Source organism: Myotis yumanensis, unplaced genomic scaffold (genome assembly GCF_028538775.1).
Source record: "Myotis yumanensis isolate MYYU_CA2020_CCGP unplaced genomic scaffold, mMyoYum1.0.hap1 SCAF_12, whole genome shotgun sequence".
NCBI classification, from domain to species: domain Eukaryota; kingdom Metazoa; phylum Chordata; class Mammalia; order Chiroptera; family Vespertilionidae; genus Myotis; species Myotis yumanensis.
Window position 1 is genome coordinate 18,615,197 of NW_027223763.1, and position 22,735 is coordinate 18,637,931.

At 46.1% G+C, this 22,735-nt stretch overlaps 1 protein-coding gene across 9 annotated transcripts in view; it reads right to left on the minus strand.

Annotated features, from left to right (window-relative positions):
* PALM2AKAP2 (PALM2 and AKAP2 fusion) overlaps positions 1-22,735 on the minus strand; it is a 372,804-nt gene that overhangs the window by 159,654 nt on the left and 190,415 nt on the right. For 5 of the 9 annotated variants that reach the window (XM_070430922.1, XM_070430923.1, XM_070430928.1 and 2 more), the window contains exons 5-8: positions 22,089-22,203; positions 21,203-21,224; positions 16,074-16,175; positions 5,344-6,039 (exon numbers count right to left, since the gene is read on the minus strand). In XM_070430922.1, coding sequence (XP_070287023.1) covers positions 5,344-6,039; positions 16,074-16,175; positions 21,203-21,224; positions 22,089-22,203 — 935 coding nt within the window. The remainder of the gene's footprint in view (positions 1-5,343; positions 6,040-16,073; positions 16,176-21,202; positions 21,225-22,088; positions 22,204-22,735) is intronic. The other 4 variants (XM_070430929.1, XM_070430930.1, XM_070430926.1 and 1 more) reach the window with 3 other exon arrangements.

A 22,735-nucleotide genomic window follows, 5' to 3' on the forward strand; every position in this document is an offset into this window, starting at 1 on the left:
ATATACTGTACAGTACATTAACCATAGGAAAATAAAAAAGAAAGCCACCCTGTAATTCTTTTCTTTCTGTATCTCTGTTCTCTCACTCTGGGAGAACTGCCTGAAGTCTATGGAGAATTGTGTGATTCCCAAGATATACCTTTCTTTTGCTAAGAATGCAGTGACTTGCAAAAAAGAGCCCCAGGTGACTAGCAAGAGGCAGTATGGGGAGAAGATGACCATTCACACTTCAACCTGTAGAAACTTAGAAAATAGTCACAAAATATAAAAAAGTCATTAATTTCAGGAAACATTTTGTTTTCCTGTTTAGTAAAAGAGAGCATTGAAAAAAATTGTTGTTGTGTTTGTTTTTTTTACAAAAGTTAAGGCTGTCCAGATCTTAGATGCAGAAAATCTGCGGTCCCCTAAAATGTCATGTTATACTTTCACATCGAAAGCAGGTTTTGTTTTTTTGCGCTACAGTTCTGGCCTTCTTATGTTAGACTGGGGTGGAGAGGGAAGCGGAGGCCGATTTAAGTCATATAAAAGTTAAGGGTGGGGGGTGAGGCTGGTCTAGGGTTCCCTGGTAAAATTGCCCTTTGAAACTTTCAGGATGTCATTTTTATTCTATCCTTTTCTACATTCGAATAATAAGTATTCTGTGTTTTGTTAGACTGGGGATTTTATTATGAAGTTCACTGAAGCTATGAACATACAGACACATAACTGCACCATGCCCCTCAGAAAAGACTAACTTTTTTTTCCCTAGAAAATGCAGGCAGCTTTTCTTGATAAGAGCAGAAGGGAACTATGCAATGAGGGTGAACTCGCCACAGGACTCAAAGACCCCATCTTGCTCATGATTTTGAGCTGCTCTGTGACATATGCTATAACTCCACATACCAGCTGGTGGCATTAGCCCACAGGACAGAGGGTCTCTCAGGTCCTATCCTAGTCAGTGGAGTTCCATGCACCTGACATAGTACATGAAGGAGCTTCTAAAACTTTGCATATTTGTAAAGTTTCTGACACTTAGGTTTTTGCTATGCGGTGAACCTGTGGTTTCAATAACAAATGCACATTTTGCAAAAATACAACATAAAGCTGCTCATCTTGGAATTTATTGTTAACAAAGCAACATTGAGGGAGATGAGAATATTTCCATAAGGAATGGGGCCTTCGCTGAGTTTAACTCCACAGGGAGGTCTAGTGACAAACAGAGACAGCTGGGCTTCTAGATTTAAGTTAAAAACCAAGAAAGTCCTCTGGGCACACTTTGTCTATGTTCATCTGTGTTTTATTATTTTTTAATTGAATCGACTGGGGTGTCATTGGTTAATAAAATTACATAGGTTTCAGGTATGCAATTCTATAATACATCACTTGTATATTGTACTATGTTCACCACCCAAAGTCAAGTTTCCTTCTGTTCGTCTGTGTTTTAAATTGGCAGGAAAATGCTTTTAAAAAGGAAGCACTGTTTTGGTGGTTCAGTTTTTGCCTCTATCACCATATCCCCTCCTCCTCTCTTGCTACCAGTTCGTTCATTGGAATGAAATAAATGGTCATTGCCAAGGGTATTGTGTGGTCCCTTGAAATGGAATTCTGCAGAAGTGAAGAGAAATAGGCTGTTTTCACACTTGGCCTCAATGTTTTGCTCCAGAGATACTGTATCTCTAGACATATAGTTTCCCCTCTTTTATAAAAACTTGACCCTACCCAAAATAAAATATTCTACTTGCATGCAGGAAAAACACAGCTATCACCAGGAAGATGGAATATGTGGGGATTTGAAGCAGATACATTGTCTTTCAACAGTTCAGAAAGAAGTCAAATCAGATGAACACTAGAATTTGTTCGAGTTTCCTGAAAGTCTTTGAATAATTGTAGGTTGCTCAGGAGATTACGTTTGGGGTTTGGCCAGAAGGGAATTCCCTAGCCCCTTGCCCTCTCTACTCCCAATATTAAGTGACATCATTGGACATTGTCAAATCACTGCTAGAGCCAACTAACGTTTGCTTATATAAGGAATTAATATACTGATGGGTAACAGAGGGACGGGTAAACAAGAATTTCCTGTAGTTTGTTCTATGACATATCAAACAAACAAAAAGTCAAGGATATATGAAACAAGTCACCAAGATTTTTCAGGGCATGTAAGGTTAAACTTATCATTTTAACCATGAAAGGATCTTTAATTCGATGCCACTGAAAATCTATTTATAAACAAATAAAATATTCCTTCTCTTCCTCTTTCCATTTATGAGGGAACTAATGATATGGTTTTAAAGAAAGTCCAACTAACCATTAGCTCAAAAAAGATCATGGTTCTGTAGCTTCATTCCTGATGCTCTAATTAGTCTGGGTATATAGTCCAGCGGTCGCCAACCTTTCGGACCTCAGGGACCACCAGTGGTCCCCAGACCACCGGTTGGCAACTGCTGATATAGTCAATCACAGAGAACGCCAATGACTGTTCACTCTCACAACTGGATATCTTCCTTAGGAAGGGTAGCTACTCGCTGCTGCAGGTGGGACTGTAGCTCTCATCCCAAAAAAGTACTGGCTGAGCCCGAATCCCACCTTAGATTAGGAAAAGGATACAAAGTATGCAAATATATATATATATATATGCCACGTTCAAACACTCCTGCATTTACTGTGGCCACAGATCATTTTCATAAAAGCAACACATCTTACTTTGAAAACAATTACATGATCAGCTGTGTAGTAAACATGTAGAGAGCACTCTAATTCATATAGCTTGCTACTCCCTATAATAGTCATTGGTGAATGAGAGTGCAGGCTATCATTAGTCTTTCACGACTTCTGTACAGCATTGTAGTGAGAGGTGCAGGTCAGTGCCTTCATGAGAAACTAGTTCATTTATGGGAGGAAGGGCAGGTCATTTCCGGGAATTCACTGTCCAAGATGACTCAGATTCTGACGATCAGCCAGCAAGCCCAAGGGTTCTAAGTTCCCCCATTCCACTTACTAACTGTGCTTTTAAAAACTCATATTGTAAAGAAGTGGGGGGAAAAATACATAAAAACTCATATCGAATAGTTTTAATCCCCAAGGGAATAAAAAAAAAAAAAGAAGAGAAGCTGTGGTACACTTTGAGTGTTTGCTTTCTTAAATAAATTGTTAAAATAATAGATTGTCCAACACATGGCAACTGTTTTCTTTTTCCATGTAAGTGGGCTTATCGGGCATGTCATTTTATTTATCATTTAAATGATGCCTTAGTGACCACTTGCTGAGGAGCAGGAAGCCGAGTGAGATTTATAGGCAGCAAAACCAGGTATTATTTCCAGATAACAGAACAGTTTTAGTCCATTGCAGCTGCTTGCGTGAAGCTGAGATTTAGAGATAATTCCATCAACTGTTCAAAACCAAGCCATGGATGAAATCGTCTCAGAAAGCAGAACTTAGCTCTTTTATTTTTCCCTTCTTTCACTTGTTTTGTTTACATATCGGTGATAAAATGACTCACTTTGTGCAGTATTAGAGAAAAATTAATGTTGAACAATAAAAATATTATTTTCTTTTTGATTAGAATGCATATAATTTCAAGCCAAGAAATTAAAAATACTACTAGATTTAGCACTGTGAAAGCAAATAATTAGGGCAAATTTAGTTAGTTCTTTAGTCAAATTCTCTAAAGACTACCTTATTTTTTTCTCATCTACTTTTCACAGAAGTTAGGTTTGATGCAGTATGCCTATTGCATGTTTTTTGAAACTACCTTATATAGAACACAGATAATATTGTGAATGATTTGTAACAATGCTATTAACATTTGGGCAAATAACTTAAAGTTAAGATATCTCTGTTACTAAAATCAGTTAAAATTTACACCTTTATTTTATTACTATATGATCATGTTATTAAATTGCTTCCCTTTGGTTTTACTATATGTGTGGCTGTTTGCTTCGGGGGAGTGCCAAAAATTTATTTAAAGAATTGTTCATTGTGTTCTAGACAGAAACTATTCTTTGATGTTCTGAAATCTCCAGAAGTTTAAGAAACATGCTTTAAGAAGCTCAGCTATGTGCCACTCAATCAACCAGTATTTGTGGAAGAAATTTAAACACCTAATGTGCTTAAGACAGGTCTTTCTTAATCTTTTACATTTTTTTTTTACATTTTAATTTTTTTTGGAGGGGTGGATGAACCTACATGCTAACATTATGTGAAACATTCTCTTTTTTGTGGGGACAGAAAGAAAAGAGACCGGAAGTAAGGCTCTGGAATCAACTGGGCAGGTGAGATGGACAGGTCTCAGTTACAGCACCATCCACAATGAAGTGGGACCATCACAGCCGCCACTGTAGGTCAGAAAGACTGTTCTAGAAATATGGTCACTGCAGAGATACGCCTCAAAATGATCCCTTCGTTGGAAAGAGAGGAACATGATCAGAAAACGTCCGTGGAAAAGCAAACAATATAAAAATTTACATTGTTCCGAGAGAACAGAAGCAAGGCCAGTGCTCTTGCCTACGTTTGGAGACCACTACCGATGCTGGAAACAATGTTTGTTTCACGTCCTTAGAAAATTAAAAAAATGGTGCTTCTTGTATAAAGGGTCCACCAGGGAAGCCGTGAATGAGGGACAGGTGCTGGTGGGCGGGTTAGGGAAACCAGTCCCTAGGTTCCAGCTGTGACAAGCCCTGGGTTCTTTTCTTTCACATCAGCTTCATTTCGGGTGTAACAGAAGGAAAGCCAGAGATGCGCGACACTGTCCTCTGGAAGCTCACGTAAGGCAGCAGAAAGCATCGCCCTAGATGGACAGATTAAGTGAGGTCCACTTCTGGCTACACTAGTGACGGGCTAGAGCCAACAGCGTTTTGCCACACAAGATATAAAAGCACAGATCCACAGCAAGGGAGGCAAGGGAGACACCAGCGGTGTGGCGATGTGTGAGTACAGGATGGGAACACACTACAGAATGAACCCCGGTGCCACCGGGGTCGGTCCCAGTCGAGTGGATTAAGGCTACTATGTAACTCGCTGCCATGAAGAGTCCATCTCAATCGAGCAGGAAGGAATTGGTTCGCTCTTGAAGACACAGGGAAAGGTTCAGAGCAAGAGCAAGTTCTTGGAAAGAATGAAGCACACACATGCACGCTGTCTCTGAGGTGAGGAAACCAGAGAAACACGCAAAGGGTGGAAAATAAGAGAGAGCAAAGCAATCCGACTGCAAGGCAGGCAGGCGCTGGCTTCCAGTTCACAGTATTGCAGTGAGTGGTACAGTGAGGTCTAGGTAAGTGGTGGGGAGCCCCGAGGCTGCCCCGAAGAAAGGGGAAGAGAGAAGTGGTCACATGACAACACAGCATTGACAGCGCTTTTTCTTTTGGGTACCTGCGGCTGGCTCTGTGGCCAGGCTCTCTTCCTTCCCTTCTGGGGATGAGGGCTCGGTGGTGTCGGAGATGGGCCTCCCAGACACCAGCTCCGCCGCATTCCCGTCGATTGTGGACACGTCCGTCACGGTCTTCTCCCTCAAGGACTTCTCGTCGTCTTCGTCAATGAGGACCAACTCAGCCTTGATGGTTTCATCGTAGCCTAGCACCTTTTTTGTCTCCTCTTCGTCCTCAATGTTTTGGTAGCCCATGAAAATCATGGTGACGGGCTGATCCAAGTTCGCCTGCGGCCCTTCAGAGCTGGGGGCTTGGGCCTGCTGCCCTGGGTTCCCGGAGGAGCGGTCCTTCCTAGACTTATGGACCATTTCTAACTTGGCCTCTTTGCAGAGCACGTGTTCCTTAGGGTGGCCCAGGCTCCCATCTGCAACCGCAGTCCTCTCTGACACGCGCCCGCCTCTGAGGCTTGACTGTCCAGCCTTCTGAATGAGCTCTTCTACATCCTTGGAGCTTAATCTGTGCACTCCGTTCTCTACCACGGTGCCCGCTGAGCGCACCTCATACACTACTTTGGTACCATCCTCATAGACCTTGACTCCTCTTGGATGGACCCCCTCTGGGCCAATGGTGGCTGTAGAGAGAATCTTGGTCTCTCCTGTTTGTGTGTCTTTCTCCACATTAATTTCCATGGCGTACACAGCTTGAATGAAAACAAGAGAAAGGAAGTGCATGTTACAACAAAAAAAGCCAGTGAATGGTTAATTGCCAAACAGACAAAAAAAAGGTGTTGTGCCCTGTCTAGTCTAACGGCCAAGCGTCGTGAGTGTTAGCGTGCATGCGCGGTGTGGACAGAGGTGGGTACACATGTGTTTAGCACAGCAGCTTAACGCACGGGGAGGACAGGAGTAGAGAGGCCCCGCATCTCCGTGGCACTTACGCTTCTGAGGAACAGCTGCTGCCACACAGCCCACAAGCGACTGTTTAGATCCAGTGCGACAAGTTCCAGGGAGGCTGGCGACATGCGCGTTTACCTTGACTGACAGCTTACCCTCAGCTTAGAGACAGTTTGAAAGCCCTTGGTTAAGATGCGTCCTAGTTCCAAAATCTGATATCTTTTTTAACCCTTCCATCAAGGGTTCCACGGCTTCTTCTACATTTCTCTTTACTGTTAATGGAGAATACGTAAAGGTTTTCGCAGGTGGGACGTGGCTGTCCTCCACTGTGCTATAAAGTAGGGTTCTTTGCAAAACTGGAAAGTTACCAAAGCAGTAAGACGATATGCTCTGTGAGTACTTTAGTCACTTAACTAGGTTTCTCAAACAAGAGCTAGACAAAGCACAAGATTGAGGTCGCGACATCCCATGCCACTGGAATTTGAGGATGAGGATCGTAGAAGGTACCTCTTTCTTCTTCCATGTGCCCACCGCCAAGTCCTCGTGATTCCGCCCCACACCTTTCTCATCTGTCACCTTTTTCAGCTCCATGGCCACTACCCCCACGCCAAGACACGATATCCTCTTCCCTGAGTGACTGCAAGAGCTTCCTATCTGGTCTTCCTGCTCTGATCTCACCTTCTCCAACTCACCCCAAACCCACTGCGGCCAGTGTGGGGTTCCTACAGTCTCAGGTGACACCCCATCCTTTCACATCTGTTACCTCAGAGGCGCACATTCTGAATGTGAGGAACTTGGGCATTAGACCCATAGAGCCAGTTCTCTCCAGGCACCCTTTCCCTGGGTGACCTGTGGGTACATCAACCTCACTGCAGCTTCAAAACGAAATCCATCGTCTTCCTTCCAAAGTCCCCCAGAGTCTTTGTGACAAATAATACCAGTACCACCGAGTGTCTCAAGCTCAGAATTGCACCCAATTTGTTTGTCCTTTTCTTCCTAATTGCCCAACAGCCAAACAATTGTTGAGAGTCACTAATTGCATTTCAGATCTGTCCCCCTGCAACTCCTCATCACTGCCTGCATCACCCCTAGGCCAGACCCTCCTCTGCTCTCTGCACAGCGTCCTTGATTCATCTTATCTGCCACTTATGCTGGTCAAGGCCGGAGGGCCAGAGGTAGCCGAGGCTTGTTTTTGTTGCCCAGAGGAGCACTGAATTGTTTTTATATTATTAGAAGATAGTAAAAGGAAGGAAGGAGGAAGGAAGGGGAAAGGAAATAATATCAAAGACTATGTAGTAGAGGTCTTATGTGCTCCACAAAGTCTGAAATATTTGCGATCTAGGTTTCTCAAACAAGAGCTAGAAGAAGGCTGCCGACCCCTGCGGCCTATGCTCCATCCTCCCACAGTTACCTTACGCATAAACCCTCTGTTGGTTCCTCTGTCTGTAGGGGATAAACACCAAGCTCCTAAACTTGGCATACAATTCCCTTGAGAATTTGTCTGCAAACCTTTCTAGGCTTGACTTGCAGCCCCACCCACTCCACTTCAGCGGTAACAGACTCCTCACCATTCCCAGGACACTCCACCTCCTTCCATCACCACCGTCCCTCTGCCTGGACTGCCTTTCATCCCTTCTCTACCGCAGTCTCCTGGAGTCGTGAGTCACGTCTCTGCTTATCATGCCTTGGAGTCGCTACCTCTTTCTTAATAACTGCAAGTCCCCCAACTGTGCTAAGAAGACCCTAAATATCTTTCCACTTGCATGTTTTACTGCTCCCTTTCCCTCTAGCACAGTGGTTCTCAACCTTCTGGCCCTTTAAATACAGTTCCTCATGTTGTGACCCAAACATAAAATTATTTTCGTTGCTACTTCATAACTGTAATGTTGCTACTGTTATGAATCGTAATATAAATATCTGATATGCACAATGGTCTTAGGCGACCCCTGTGAAAGGGTTGTTCGACCGCCAAAAGGGTCGCGACCCACAGGTTGAGAACCGCTTCTCTAGCACAACCAAATAATGCCATTCCACACCTAAACTTTTCCTGCTTTTGGTAAGATTCCCTTCTCTTGAAATGTTCTTCTTTTGAGTTTCTATGCATCCAAATGGGACTTGTCCAGAGGAGCAGGTGGGACGTGGCTGTCCTCCATGTGCTGTCTTTGATCCTCCCGTCTCTAAGTCATCCCTCTCTTAAGATTCTTTGGACACATCTTCTAAACCTCTCTGAAGATACTTAACACTTTTATCATACTTCACTCGGGAGTATAATTATGGGAATGTTTTATTAGCTCCACAGATTTTTAAGATCTATGAAGTCTAGTTATTTCACCTGACATCTCTCCACGACTGCCCTTCCCCACCAGCACCTACCTTAGAGTCTTTGGTACAGAAGGAACCTGATATACATACCTGTGAAACAGATGCTACTAAATGAAAAGTCTAATTTGGTTGTCTTCCTCTAGTCACAGAGACTGTGTATAATATGACACCAATGACAATGTACACACAGTAACTGATGTTTGAACTGTTTTAAAAAACCGGCCATGATATTGCTCCACCTGCTTGTGTAATAAGATACAACCTGTTCATGGCTGACACTTAACTAAAAAAGGCTCTGAAGCAAAATCCAATGCTTGATTTTCATTATGTCCATTTGGAAAGTTTCACAGTTTGGCATAAAGATCTTGAGTTTCCTTAAGTGATGCAATGGGAGGCCAACCAATATTTGTCATGGAGGTACATGGGCTCACGCAATGACGGTGACATTTTCCCCAAAAATGTGTCACGAGAAAACTAGAATAGGCATTTAAAATTGTCCTTGGGCTCCAAAAAGTCAGTTCTTATTTATCACACTTATATTAAAAAGCACATTTTGGAGTTAAAATATTATGTCCTATCACTATAAACACACGGGACAGATTTATCAATAAGAAGGGCAATAATGATTATTAGTTATAGGCACAATATTTAATTATCTCCCAAACATCCAGCAATATGCAAATAAAATGACACTGTTACCTGTAATCAATACAGTCTAAAATAAAATATTTATATTTTCATATCTATATGACAGGATACAAATTATTAACATGGCAATCTTTAGAGATAGCCCTCTCCCTCTTCCCACCAATGAAAATGCTGTCACTGTTGGTCCATTTTCCCCTTCTCCACCCTAACCCTCAACCTCATTTTGTCTTTGCCTGTTTCTAGAATCAGAGACTGGACAGAGAGGAAGGACGTTGAAATGTTCTTTGCTAGAAGGACTGAGTAGATCCACACACTAACCAGTTGAGAAAGAAGGAGCTCATGGAAGAGAGAGTCAAAGCTGTGTGGGACACAGAGAAGGAACCGTGCGTGGTGTCAGATGGTGCTTTGGAGACAGTGGTAAGTAGAGGGAGGTGAGGGAAGGAAATATAAGAAATATGTTTGGGTGGAGATATGCATTGGATTCCTTCTTCTATCCTTCTGGAAAAAAAAAACAGCTAAAGAACAGGGTTCCTATTTATTTGTGTATTTATTCATTCATTCATGGCTGTGGTTTTAAACTGTATTTTGTTAAGCGTGACATGGCTTTGGACCTGAACCCCATGTCACATGATTTCAGTCGGGTTACACGTTACTATTTCTATTTACATGTTGTACACTGTTCTTCCAGTATTTCTGTATTAGGCCATTGAATACAACATCACTTGTATTCCCCCACCCCCACCCTGCCAGCTAGAACATAAGGCTTCAGAGCCACAGATTTTCAGCAGGTTCCTCCAGGGCTTGCTCTCACATTGCGTGTCTGCATTCCCTCTCTTCGCTGGCAAGGGGTGCTCGGGTGCACACGGAGAAGCTCTGGCTTAACACAGGGGCAACATTGAGACGTCATGGATGCACATGACAGAATACTGTCAGACACTCAGAAAAGCAACCACACCGGAGGCACGAACGTTCACCTTCAATGTGTTGCTTTTGAATAAGCATTTACATTTTGCTCCCGATCTCAGGCAATAACATTTCAAAGGTAAACTAGGGTGGATACGAAGCAGGAGGAAAAGAAGGCTTACGTTTTAAATTCAGCGTTTTGTTTCTCATGCTTGCCCACAGCGTTAAAAGCTCTGCTGCCTTTACTGCTGCCCAGGAGCGAATCCCAAGGACCTCTCGCTGAGTCGTGCCCTCATCTCCAACCACAGAGAAGGCTCTCCATCCACCCTTCCCGCCCCTCGAGCTTCCCCACCCACAGGGACACTGCTGTCTGTGTAGTGACGAGGGTCCTGTGCTCATCTCATTGAAAACAAGTGAGGAGGGGGTGCTGCTCAGGGCAGAAGACTTTCTGGGGAGCCCCTAAGAGAGATTTTGAAAGAGCCCCTGGACATAAAAGTCTTTGAAGAAAAGCTGTCTGAAATGTTCCGGAGGAGGGTCTGGAGACAGAGCAAAAAGAAAGGATACAGGGTGAGGGGCGTCTCAGCAATGGGATGACTGAAGCCTGGAAGTGTGTTCGTACCAGACAATAATTTAATTATCGATTTCCAAACATGGCTACTGATGACAGAAGGATTGGAGTGTAGGAAACATTTTTGCATTCCTTCCAATAACCCCAAAAAACAGGGGAGAAAAACATTCACTTTGTTCAAGAAGAGTAAGGAGTTGCCGAGTAGCTGGTTTCAGCAGTGGGATGTGAACGAATGGCTGAACTGGGGCTTTGATCCTGGGCCTCCCGGTTTGGTTTACTAGGTTCTTACTCCCCCAGTAGCTCTCTGGTCAATGGGGAGAACCACTCTGAAGAAGCAGGACCGCTGTCATGGGGGATGCTCATCCCAGGATTCTGGCAACAGCCAGGCATGGGCTACTGTGGGAGGCCCCTGGGGAAGACTCCGGCCTAGAAACCAGGGCGAGGCAGGGGCGAGAAGCTCTTGGGGCCTGGCATGCTGCAGCTCCCAAAAGGATAGGTCTGAGGAGCAGAGGATGCTTGCTTCCGGGTCAGTCTTACGCCCCCGGCTCTATGACTGTCTCGTTCCCTGTGACTTAGAGCTTTAGCAAAAAGAGAGCCGCTGTAAGGAGCCCAGGGGGCAGGAGACAGGACACCGGACACAGTAAGTGGACGGGGAACCAACTAACATGATTCCATTTCAGAACCAAGCCAGGGGCACACCAAACAAGACACTTCGGAAAGGATGGGAATTCAATCATTGCTAAAGCCTTTGACTCAGGCGTCTCTCGGCTCACTTCCTTTGACTCACTGTGCTCCGTGGGAGGAGGCACAGGCTGAGCGGCCACACGTAGAGAATAAAATGACGCCCCCACTGCCATGATTCAGTAAGAGGGGAGGTGTCAGAAGGAGGGAGAAACACAGCGGGTCTGAATTGCCATCCAGATGACACCCCATCTTGGGGTCTCACTTTCCCCATTTGCACTGTGAAGAGTGTCCAGCTTTGATATTCTGTGGTGCCGTGAACAGCACGTATGCTCCTGTGCCAGTGATGTGGCAGGTACAATAGGAGATAGTAGGCAGGCAGAGCATGGAGTGAGAGCATCCCAATATGATAAACATTCAGTAGCGGGCGTCACTTCCGGAATGTGGAAGAGAAGCAATGCACATGCTTGGCTTATTGAACGGACACACATATATGCGCAGTCTTGTCCCTTCAGGCATATGACTGTGCATATACACATAAGGTCACATCCCTTGAGGCGGGAAATATAAAATTGACTATTGTGATGTCAATAACAATGAAAAACGAGGGAATTAACTCCAAATAGATTCTCCCCTTCATCCCAGAGGGCAGGGGTCCTCAAACTTTTTAAACAGGGGGCCAGTTCACTGTCCCTCAGACCGTTGGAGGGCCGGACTATAGTTTAAAAAAAAAACTATGAACAAATTCCTACGCACACTGCACATATCTTATTTTGAAGTAAAAAACCAAAACGGGAACAAATACAATATTTGTATTTGCATGTGGCCCGCGGGCTGTAGTTTGAGGACCCCTGCCAGAGGGTAATCTCTAACTTCAGAAGCCAGTAATAAAAAATTTCTTTGAATAATTGTTTTCCCAGGACACCTTAGTAGTATTGGCAAATATGTGATGCTGAAGGATAGCAAAAGCCTCTTCCTCAAATTTGATTTTGCTTCCATTTTTTTTTTTTTTTGGTCAGGAAGGATGGTGTTCAGTTTGTAAAGTGCCAGAACGAGCATTGCTAGGAGGGAAGTGAAGGCTGGAAAATAAGGAAGCACCAAGGATATAAATGTTCTCGGTACTTTGGGCTTGGGCCCCAGCTCCCCTACTCACGGGCTTGTCTCAGGAGCTTGAGGTGCCGGGGGCAGACACTCAGAAGTTCTGATTTTCAAAAATGAGGAGGGGATTCCATAAACGACATAGAAGTGAGTTTGACACCAGGGGGCTAAATGCAAAGAGCAGAGGCCACCACGAGCCACCGTGGGTCCACCAGGCAGAAGCTGTGCAGATGAATCCCATTTTCTTTCCTGTTCCAGGTTTCTAGACAGATTAGGCAAGTGCCAGAGACTCAGCACATCTGGATCCTCCTCCGGGCCCTTCTACTCCTGTGGGCAAGACAGAAACATGGGCCTTGGGTGTGAGGACCAATGCCAGGGCCTGTTCCTTGTTGAATGATCAGGCCCCACAGGTGGCGACTTCGGGTTCCCAGGGGCCAGGGGACCCAGAGGTGTGCTGGCAGGCCTCTGACTTCGGGTCCAACTCTGCAATGTTTTGATTAGTGAAATGTTTAAAAATAAGGAAGGCTTGCTTTTCAGATTTGAGGTGAGAAGTAAGGCTATGAGGTACCACAATCACAAGCTATAAAGACGCCGACAGAGGTTTTTTCTGCTTTTAAAACTGTTAAGCCCTTTATTCAAATGGAAACTAATACAGAAACACAATATGTAAACACGAGCATGGAGGAGCTGCTGTTTGAAATGAGAGAGAACACAGGAGCCCTGACTACCAAATCCCCTTACATGCTCCCCTCCCGCCTTCCACTGAGGCTCCGTCCGCGGTGGCCCTGTGAGACCTCCACACATATAAGGGACAATCTACCAGGGAGGAACTTAATAGTCATATCTAATCTACAAAGGGCAGAAAGGTGCATAGCTTATCCTTATTTTTGCCTTTTGAGATGAAGAAATAAAGATGTTTGTAGGTTCTTCTGCGTGTGAGCCATTGTGGGAAGAGACTGCAGGTCCCACCTGAAATGGTTCAGGAAGTGACCACACCAGGTAAGGAAAGGAGGCTGAGCGGAGGCACATGCGAAATGACTCTGAGGCTTTCCTTTAGAACCTGCAGCTGAAAGGCCATGGAGCCAACTCCAAGGAAGTGAGTCACATGATCTGTGGCCTCAGGTCCTGCTCCGTGGGGGGTCGGCCCCTCCCAGCCTGGAGCACTGGAGGAGGATCAGGGCGTGTTCAGAGGGGAGGGACAGGGGTGATGGAGGGTGTCTCAAGGCAATCTCAGCCTCTAGGGACCAGCTGAGGAGACCTGGCCCCAGGGGATGCAAAGTGAGGATCTGGGACAGACAGGAAATGATAGTCATTTTCAAATACCTGAAGGGGAATCAGAACTAGGTTCTGAGAGGCTCCTGGGGCAGGATGAGAACCATCAGAGGAAGGACTTCCCACAAATCAGAACCAACTATAGACAGAAGGGGCCACTGGAGGAGACTCAGCTCCAGCCACAGAGGTGAGTGACCACGGCTGGAGGGCCTCCTGGCAGGGCTGCTACACCCCGACTTCAGTGTTTGAAGAAGGGATTGGAGTAGACGCCTCCTAATTCTGAAGAGCGACGATTCTAAATATATTCTCATTATTCAGAATCCTAAACCTCCCGAACTGCAAATGACAAGATCATTTGTCACAATACTGAGTAATGACAAGTGACATTTACAAAAGTGGCCCTAAGTTTGTGCCAATCTCCACAAGGACATTCTTAAAGCAGGATGGACAATATGTAGGAAAATTCTATGATGACTGTCATTAGCTGGCATGCCATCCATGCTCTGGGTCGTCACCACCACTGATAATGAACCTGACCCTCTACTCCCAAGCCAGCCTGGACACAGGCGTGCGCCACAGCAAATGTGATTCCTTCCACCACTCCGCTCACATGTACCCCCACAGCAGATGCATTTATGAAAATCAGTCCTTAAAGAAACAAAAGTACATGTAAACTTATTTTTTAAAATATCCAGATAATGTAATACTTTAAAAAATGCATTTGCTTTTTGGGTCACTGTTTTTGCAGTACCTCTAAATGTGAAGGATGCTAGGCTGTGATGGTAGGTGTATGCCTACACACACAGCACGACAATCACATTCACACACCACTCTTGAATTTAATACTCTTTGACCGCCAACACTATGCAAACCCTCTTTCTGTCTCTTAGTTCTCGTGCACTGCCCCCACCCCCTCCACGAGCCGCCCCATCCGTTGGGTCCCACTGCATGTCCTGTGAGGTGCGGGAACCTGTGGCGAGGGGCCAGAGAGCCTTTTACCCGCAACTTGGAAACTATCAACACCCACGTCTCCAAGAACAAGCGGGAAGGTGTGTGACTTCTGAACAGTTGTTCCCCAAGTTCATAAACAAAAGTACATGTAAACTTATTTTTTAAAACATTCACCTTGGAGCCTGAGGCACAGTCAGTGATTCCCTTGTAGCACAGCTGCAGGCTGCAAGTTCTGGTTTATCTGTCCTGGAACTATCCAGGGAAACGTGGACCGGACCTGGGTTTGACCAGACACCACTTCCGGTCCCACCCAACCCTAGAATTCTGTGTGTCTGTACGTAAAGTAATATGCTAAGATGTTTGCAGACTAAACCCAGTAGATATTTAAATGTAGTCAGTGCAATAGACAAGTAGGTCAATACTTATTTGCTGGTTCATTTTACCTTTGCATTAGAATAAGGAGGGGTTATTTGCTTCATAAAATATTCAGGTTGGCCCAGATAAAAGAGTTCCTCTGGCTTAAAAGTCCACGATTGTTTTGTTTCATATCAGGTGTTATTATGTGATTTATTTCCAACATAAACGTACCTAGATTATGGGAAGCAAAACATCTGACATCATATTTGAAATCACCCACATTGTCACTAACGGTGCAACCTGGGCCATGCACGGTTTCATTTAACCCCTGACGCTCTGGGCATTTCTGCGTAGAGCAAACAGATTGACTGGGAGTCATTGTTCATGCCCTTCTGTTCTTATTGCTGAGGCACATTCACATTGAGCAGAGCAAGGTGTAGCTCTCTCTGTACTTATACTCATAGATGTATTATCCTCCAAGATTCACAGTTGGAGAAACATTAGCCAGAAGCATATGTTCATTAAATTGCTACTCTCCCTCCCAGTACATCACAGTAGCTAAGAAATAACTCCAGAAATGGGAAGACTTGGGATTATATGTTCACAAGACACAAACAGCTCGATTCCCAAAGGATTTCGGCAACATATTCATACACTTTGAAAACACTTTCCACCCAGCTCCCATCACAGTTCATTTGATCGGGTGTATTTCAACATGGAAAATAAAAATCCCTGGAGGCAGGGTACAGATTAACTTTGTAAAAAAGACATAAAAACCGCAAACTCAAGACACAGACGCCTCTGAAGCGGGAGGGAAAACACTCTATAGCCTCAATATTCCCTCCCATTCGGTCCTCAGTCAGTCACTGGGACCCAGTGCCGACCCTGTGCGGCCACTGCAAATTCTACGTCTGAGGCTGGGCTGAGGTCAGGGTCCCCCTCTGCGAGAATCCCTGGGCACCCCTCATTAGTAAAGTGCAGAGAAACACAAGCCCCAGGGCCAGTCCTGGCATCAAAACCAAATCGCTCCCCAGGACTTACCAGCTGCTCTGCTGGTCCCGTCCTGCCCAGGTGACGGTTCTGCTGTTCGTGAATAGAGGATTGGCAGGTTGGGGAGCTGGGAGGAAATGCAATTTACTGCATCTGGTAGCAGAGAACAGGGAATACAATTAGGCACAGTGTCGGGAGGCCCAGTGGGTGCACTGCCGAGACAGCAGCTTGTCTGCCCTACATAATGGGGCTCCGAGGCGGGTGCTGGGTGAGAGGATCAGAGTGAACAAAGAGAAGCATTTGCCCAGTGGCTGGTATTCAGCAGAGTAGCTGAGGCAGGAGGGATCCTGGCCAGAGAGCTCAAGCCCAGGACTGCTCTATGTATTGAAAGAGTCATCGGAAAGCTCTAGATTCTAAGAATACAATGAGTTCAGGGTGGGGGGAATGAGATGGGCTGGTAAGAGCCATTATCAACTTGCTGGGATTGACCAAATGTGGGCCATCACACTAGCAATGTGCATTCAACAGTAATGAAAAGTAGGTCTGGGGCTCATTCCCTGAACTGGAAATACAACCTGTTTGCCGGATTCATTCAGAAGACCAGTTTTATATGCATTATGAAAAATTCTAGAATCTATCCCATGTTTTCAATACGTCAACTGGTGTTTTAGCCAGAAAACCCTAAGAGTCCAAATAACAACACCCAGTGAGCTCACCAATAGCTCAGTTGCAGGAAATGGAGCAAAGGAGAGAGACCAGCTCTGTTTGGGAAAAAGACCTTGACAAGCCTCTTCCGGAAGGTGAGACCCTGGCAGGCATGAACCTCAGCAGGTGCCAAAGTGTCAGAGGAGAGGCGGAAGCCACTGGGGTGAGACAAGGGGAGGAATCTGTGTGTGCCCCAGAGAGAAGTGGAAAAGTGGAGTGATGTGATTTCTTCCTGTGTCATAACCATATCCCAGACCCTGGGATGCCAATCACTTATCAATAATTACATCTGCTTACTGCCTACATCCACTGAACATCTCACAATCACCTCAAACTCAACATGTCCAAAAGCAGACTCTTATCTTCACACGTCTGCTGCTTCCCCCATATTCTGCGTCCCCGTGCCCTGTGTCCCTGTTGGTTTTAGCAGGCTTCTTTTTTCTTTTTGTAATTTCATGGTGGAGAGGATTGCAAACAGACACTGCATTAGGAGTAGGATTAGTTCAGGTCTATACAGAGTAGACCAATGATTTGCAACCCGTGTGCCACAGGAACTTTTAAATCATGCAATACCTGACTATTTAGACAAGGGCCCAGACCTCTTTTCCCTTAGATTGTCAAATTAAAAAAATGAAAACAGCCAACACAACAATAGCCGCCCAGTATGAATGAATCAAAATTATACCTATGTTTTTGTCAGACTGGCAAAATATACAACATATTTTTTGGTGTGCCGCAGAATTTTAGTAATTAGTGTGTGTGTGCCGTGAGATGAGAAAGGTCGAAACTCGCTAGTCTAGACCATTGCTGACTCACGTGTGAGTCTGACAATCCCGAATGTATGGATATTGGACCACTTGGTTCTTAGTGCAAAGAGCACACTCCGTGAGTGGGGATGGAGCGGAGTTTCTCTAAGAGAATGGGTTTTTCCACATCAACCACTTGGGGAGAAGGAACAGGAAATCAGGAGTATGCAGGCCTGAGATGGGAGTGAGGCTCTGGTTACTGGCTGTCTCTGGGGCCTATGGATGCTGGAGCTTGGACCCTGGGCCAGGCAGACATGGTTGAAGACCCTTGACTGCAAGGAAAGAAGTTGGGCCATGGAGATGACAGAGGGCTGGGAGATGGCCATAAAGCCACCCGTGGCACCCCATGAACATGGGCTTAGATTTGAGCCTGGCCTCTGGGGGTAGCCACATGTCTGAAGTTGCACATTATTTTCTATGTTGAACTGCCCTGCCAGTATTCCTGAACTTGGGTTGCAGACCTTACTCTCACTGTGGGGAGCTGTGGGAAGGGTCTGGGCCCCAAACCAGCACAAGGCAGGACCAAGGAGAGCAGCAGCTGGTCCTGACTGGGTAGGGTAGATTGCTAACCATGATCCATGGGAAGAATGGAGCAGCTATCTGGGGTGAGAGGGCCAATTTAGGGCACAAGAGATGACCAGCGCAGATCTATAGAACTTGTGGCTTCCAGAAATCTGTGGATGGGGATCTCAGTAAACCTGACTTCCTGCATTTAAATGAGGTGCAGGCTCAAGACATTAAGACCAGGTGAGAACTCATGGACTGGTTGCACACCAGTGTCATACTGCAAGGGCTGAGGTGGGGCCAGGGCATATTTCTCTTGCTGGTTCCCATCCAGGGTTTCACACCAGCTCCTCTGTGGGTAAAGAAAGATACTGTATGCAATTTATAGTTACACAAGACATGGTATCTACTTAAGACAGTAAAAGCCACCCACCCAATTGATGAAGATGCTGCCATATAACAAGTGTGCAGATGGGGTGGGGGGAGGAAGAAGTAAGGAGGGTTCAGAATGTATATGGCTGGGAAATTCTACTCATGACTGGAATACATTGCTCTTGACTACCAGGGCTACCATGTGGTCAAAGGCATTGGTGGTCCAGCAGTACAGAACCCTCATTTCCTCTGGCATACACGGGTGGGGGGGTGGGGGGAGGCAGTCACAGGGTGCCTGAAGTGGGGTCATGACACCTGCAAACACCCGCAGCCATCTCCCTGGCACCTCATTCTACTCGGGCTGCTCTTGCTAATTATCTGTAGTCCTTGTACAGTTAGTTATATAATCCAGTTGGCCTTGGATTCTGTAACCAGCGTGTTTCAGAAGTTGGGTATTTTTATTAAGGTATTATTAGCCTCCAATCATTTTGTGTTAGTTCTTGAGCAACAACAGTTGACGGATTCTAAGAGGGTCTTGGCAACTCTGAAGTCAAAGGGGCCTTGGGAATGAAAGAAAATAATCAGACACTTCACAATCCCTTCCCTGGACGTACCCCAGTCTTTACCCTCAGACCACAGAGTTACCTAAATGTTGGCCACATTCTTGGAAGGATGTGTTTCCTCCTTCAGACTTTTCTTTGCCAGTACGCGTGGTGTGATGAAAAGTACTCCCAATCCCCTGACTAAGTTAGAACCAGAGGTGACAGGAATCATAACCCAGGGTGACAGGTAAGGCCATTTATTGGGATCCCTAAAACTTTACATCCTCTTAACTCTGAGGTCACCCATCTTGTCAAAAAGCGACAGAGGACAGAGTCCTAAAGGCAATTTCTCTGTAAGCTCTGGGGTTTCTCACCCCTCTTGGAAATGCTTGGGTGACCAGATGACAATAGTGGGAAGTAGTGCAGGAAAGACAAGAGAAGTTCAGTGAGAATGAAAGAGATAGTGGCAAGAGTGTATAATGAGGCTTCATTTTTGCTTATTAACATGCCATGGAATATGTGGGTCTCTGTGGCCCATAGAGGCTTCCAGGGACATGACATGCAGGCTCTTCCCCTTCCCTAATTAGAGAGAGAATTCCAGGAAAGGTCCTGGTTTGAGGAGAGAGAGAGAGAGAGAGAGAGAGAGAGAGAGAGAGAGAGAGAATACATAAAAGGTCAGTGTGCACCCTTCTGGTATATGGGTGTCTTAGGGTTCAATGTCCCAAGCCCCATCCCAGCTGATACTTACTGCACTCCTGCTAGCCATGTACTCTGTCTGCCTCTGGTCTTCCCTGGCACCCAGGAAACCACTATTTTTCCCATGCTGCCCCTGAAATCCCCCCAAACAGGAAAGATCACATCCTCAGACCATGCTCCACCTCCAAAGCACAGAACAAGAGCCCCAATTTGGCCACACCTTAGAGAATGTTCTAGAACTGTCATAGATACTCCTCCTGGAGTCTCTGCTGGCTCATCCCTAACCTGTCTCTGCCACATGCACTGGGAGAGTGAGATTTAATTTAATACCTTCCCAAAGATCACCTGGCCAGCCCGAATCCAGGTCCTCTCCTTTTACTTGCTTGGAGGGGAATGGGGGGACCAAAAACACAGTACTTTTTGTTTCTGAAGTCAGAATTATCCTTAGTGCAAGATTCTTTGCTCATCTAGAGAAATACATTACCCATCCTTTTCCCCATATATTTCCAGGTGACACTGGGCAAACACTGATGCCAACTCCTATCCTGGCTCCTAATTCTCTTCCTAGTGTAGAGGTTGACTCTATAAGAACCAGATGAGAGATCAACCAAAGACTTGTATGCATGCATATGTGCAAAACCAATCAACACAGACAGCAGGGGGGTGAGGGCTTGTGCTTGGGGGTGGGGGTGGCAGGGGAGAGGTCAATGGGGGAAAAAGGAGACTCATGTAATACTTTAAACAATAAAGAATTAAAAAAAAAAAAAGAACCAAATGAGCAGATGGATCTGATCCTTCCCACAAGTCCCACATTTTGAAGCTGGTCTAGCTGAGGGCCAGAGTGAAAGTGGGAATCGAGTGGGTTTCCTAAGTTCGTAGCTAACAATTTGGGGAGCAAGATAAAGAATGAGAAGCTCACAATCCCAAGTTCATCGACATGGTCCTACGGAAGGAGAGCGGAGGCAGAGGCAAGGATGGGAAAAGAGAGGAGAAGGCCCCCTCCTGCCAGGATGGGGGGCAGGAAGCCAGGGCCTTGCTCCCACATCTCATGTCTCCCCCTCTTCCCGCCCCCAGGGAGAAGAATTCTGCCCAACCCCTCCTCCCTGGAAGGCTGCAGAAACTGCAGTTGCCGAATCAAAGAAAAACCAGAAACACCAGGTAAGAGCCTTCCGATGTGCAATGGGTGGTGACCTGGAGACCTACCCACCAGCACAAATGAGCTCCTTCCCGCCTGAGATCTGGTCCTGATGTTAACAGTCTTTGCCGAGCATCTTTCAAGAAAAGTCCAAGCAGTGGACTCTGGGGAGCGAATGGGAAGGAGGAGAGCCAGGCCAGCTGTATAAGCTAGAAACAGCAAATTGAGAGACAGTCCCCGAAGAAGGCAGAGAAGGCTCCGGACATGAGCCTCCTCGGCACCCTGGGAAAGGTGCCACTCTCTTTCTGATGCCTTTACACACCGACACACCACGTCTCCTGCGAGCCTCTGTTAATGAAGCTAAGCTGACCAGGAAGGAAACATTCGTCTACAGACGGGGCAGAGAGCGCTTACACTTACCTCCATCCGCACTGGAGAAGCTCTGTGGAAACAAAAGCAGGGCAGAGCGTTACTACACATGCGAGGAGATCACCCCTCCTCCATGTAACCCGTCTTTGTCCCCCAGGCCAGGCCCAGATTTTGACTGCGATGGGCAAACCCAGTGCTCTCTGCTCTTCTGGGAAATGTGTTTGGGATCCTGAAATTTAAGGGAAAGGTTTGCCATCCCCACCTTCTACCGAATTCCTCCCAGTAGAGATTGCTTTCGATTATCCAGCCAATACCCTTGGTCGTATTGAAGAAGTAATATCAGAAAATCCAATCGGAAAATTAATTTGTTTAGATTCCTTTCCTGTGGCCGAGGGGCCTGAGGAAACGGGGTTACGGAAAGGAGGGAAGGTCCTGAGACAGTCAGAGCCTCCTTTTCTCTGGATTCTCACCTCCTTGCTGCACGGCACCGGCTGTTTTCACATACAGTGAAATTTCATATGTTTACGCTTTGTTTTTCCAATTCCTGTCTATTGGATATGGTTTTGCCTCTGGCCTTTTTATAAAGGAAAGACTTAAACTACAGCGATGGGAGCATGTTTAATCTTCATAAGAATTGGTTTTAGGGTTCTAGAGTCCAACAGAAGATGACTTCTCAGACATTAGACGTATGGAGAGTAGGAGATGGGGTTACTATTGAATGAGTCTCCCTGCCTCCCCCGCAGGCCAGGTGGTCCCAGAAGACAGGCCACCCTCAGCGTCAGAGCTGGCCCTGTCCTCGCACATCTGGCCTTCGTGTCCAGAGCATGGGGCTCAGCCTTCTCATCAGCACCAACTGGCCTTTTCTCCCATTGGCACCGTTGCCCCGGAGCTCACTTCCCCGTGGCTATAGTTTAGAGAAATCGCATGTTTCCTTCACCTTCTGAAAGTCCTTGAAGGATTTTTCCGTCTCCTTTAGTTTCTCTAGGATGATTTGCTCTTTGGCGGATATCTGGGACTCTTCACTTTCTAGCGCTTGTATTTCCTGCTCCAGCCTGGAAAACACACAAACAGAGGACGGGTTACTGCATTGTCCTGCCACCCCAGGGCCAGAGAGCAGCTCCTTCCTGGGGCAGGGAGAGGGCATCCTGCCAGTCCCCGTTTTACCTTACGCTGAGGTCCCAGGCCAGGGTTTTACATCCCAGAGCATCCTGTGTTTTCGGCGTTGCCACTGAGCAGACGTTGGGCCAAAGGAAAACAACCCAGTGCTGCTGCCTCTAGTTCACGGCCACCACTTTGCAAAAACACTTTGCGATAAGCTCAACACCCACCCGCTTCATTTGGAGGTAGATATTTTTACACAGCAGAGGACAAGAAGAGCTGAAGGCAAACAGCTTCGTATTCTCCCAGTTATCTCGGAGTAATTGCTCTCCTATCAGCTTAGCTAAAGTGTGAAGTGCCAATCTTACTCTGCCCGGCTGGTGTGGCTCCGTGGTTGAGCATCAACCCACGAACCAAGAGGTCACGGGTTTGATTCTCGGTCAGGGCACATTTCTGGGTTGTGGGCTCAATCCCCAGTAGGGGGCG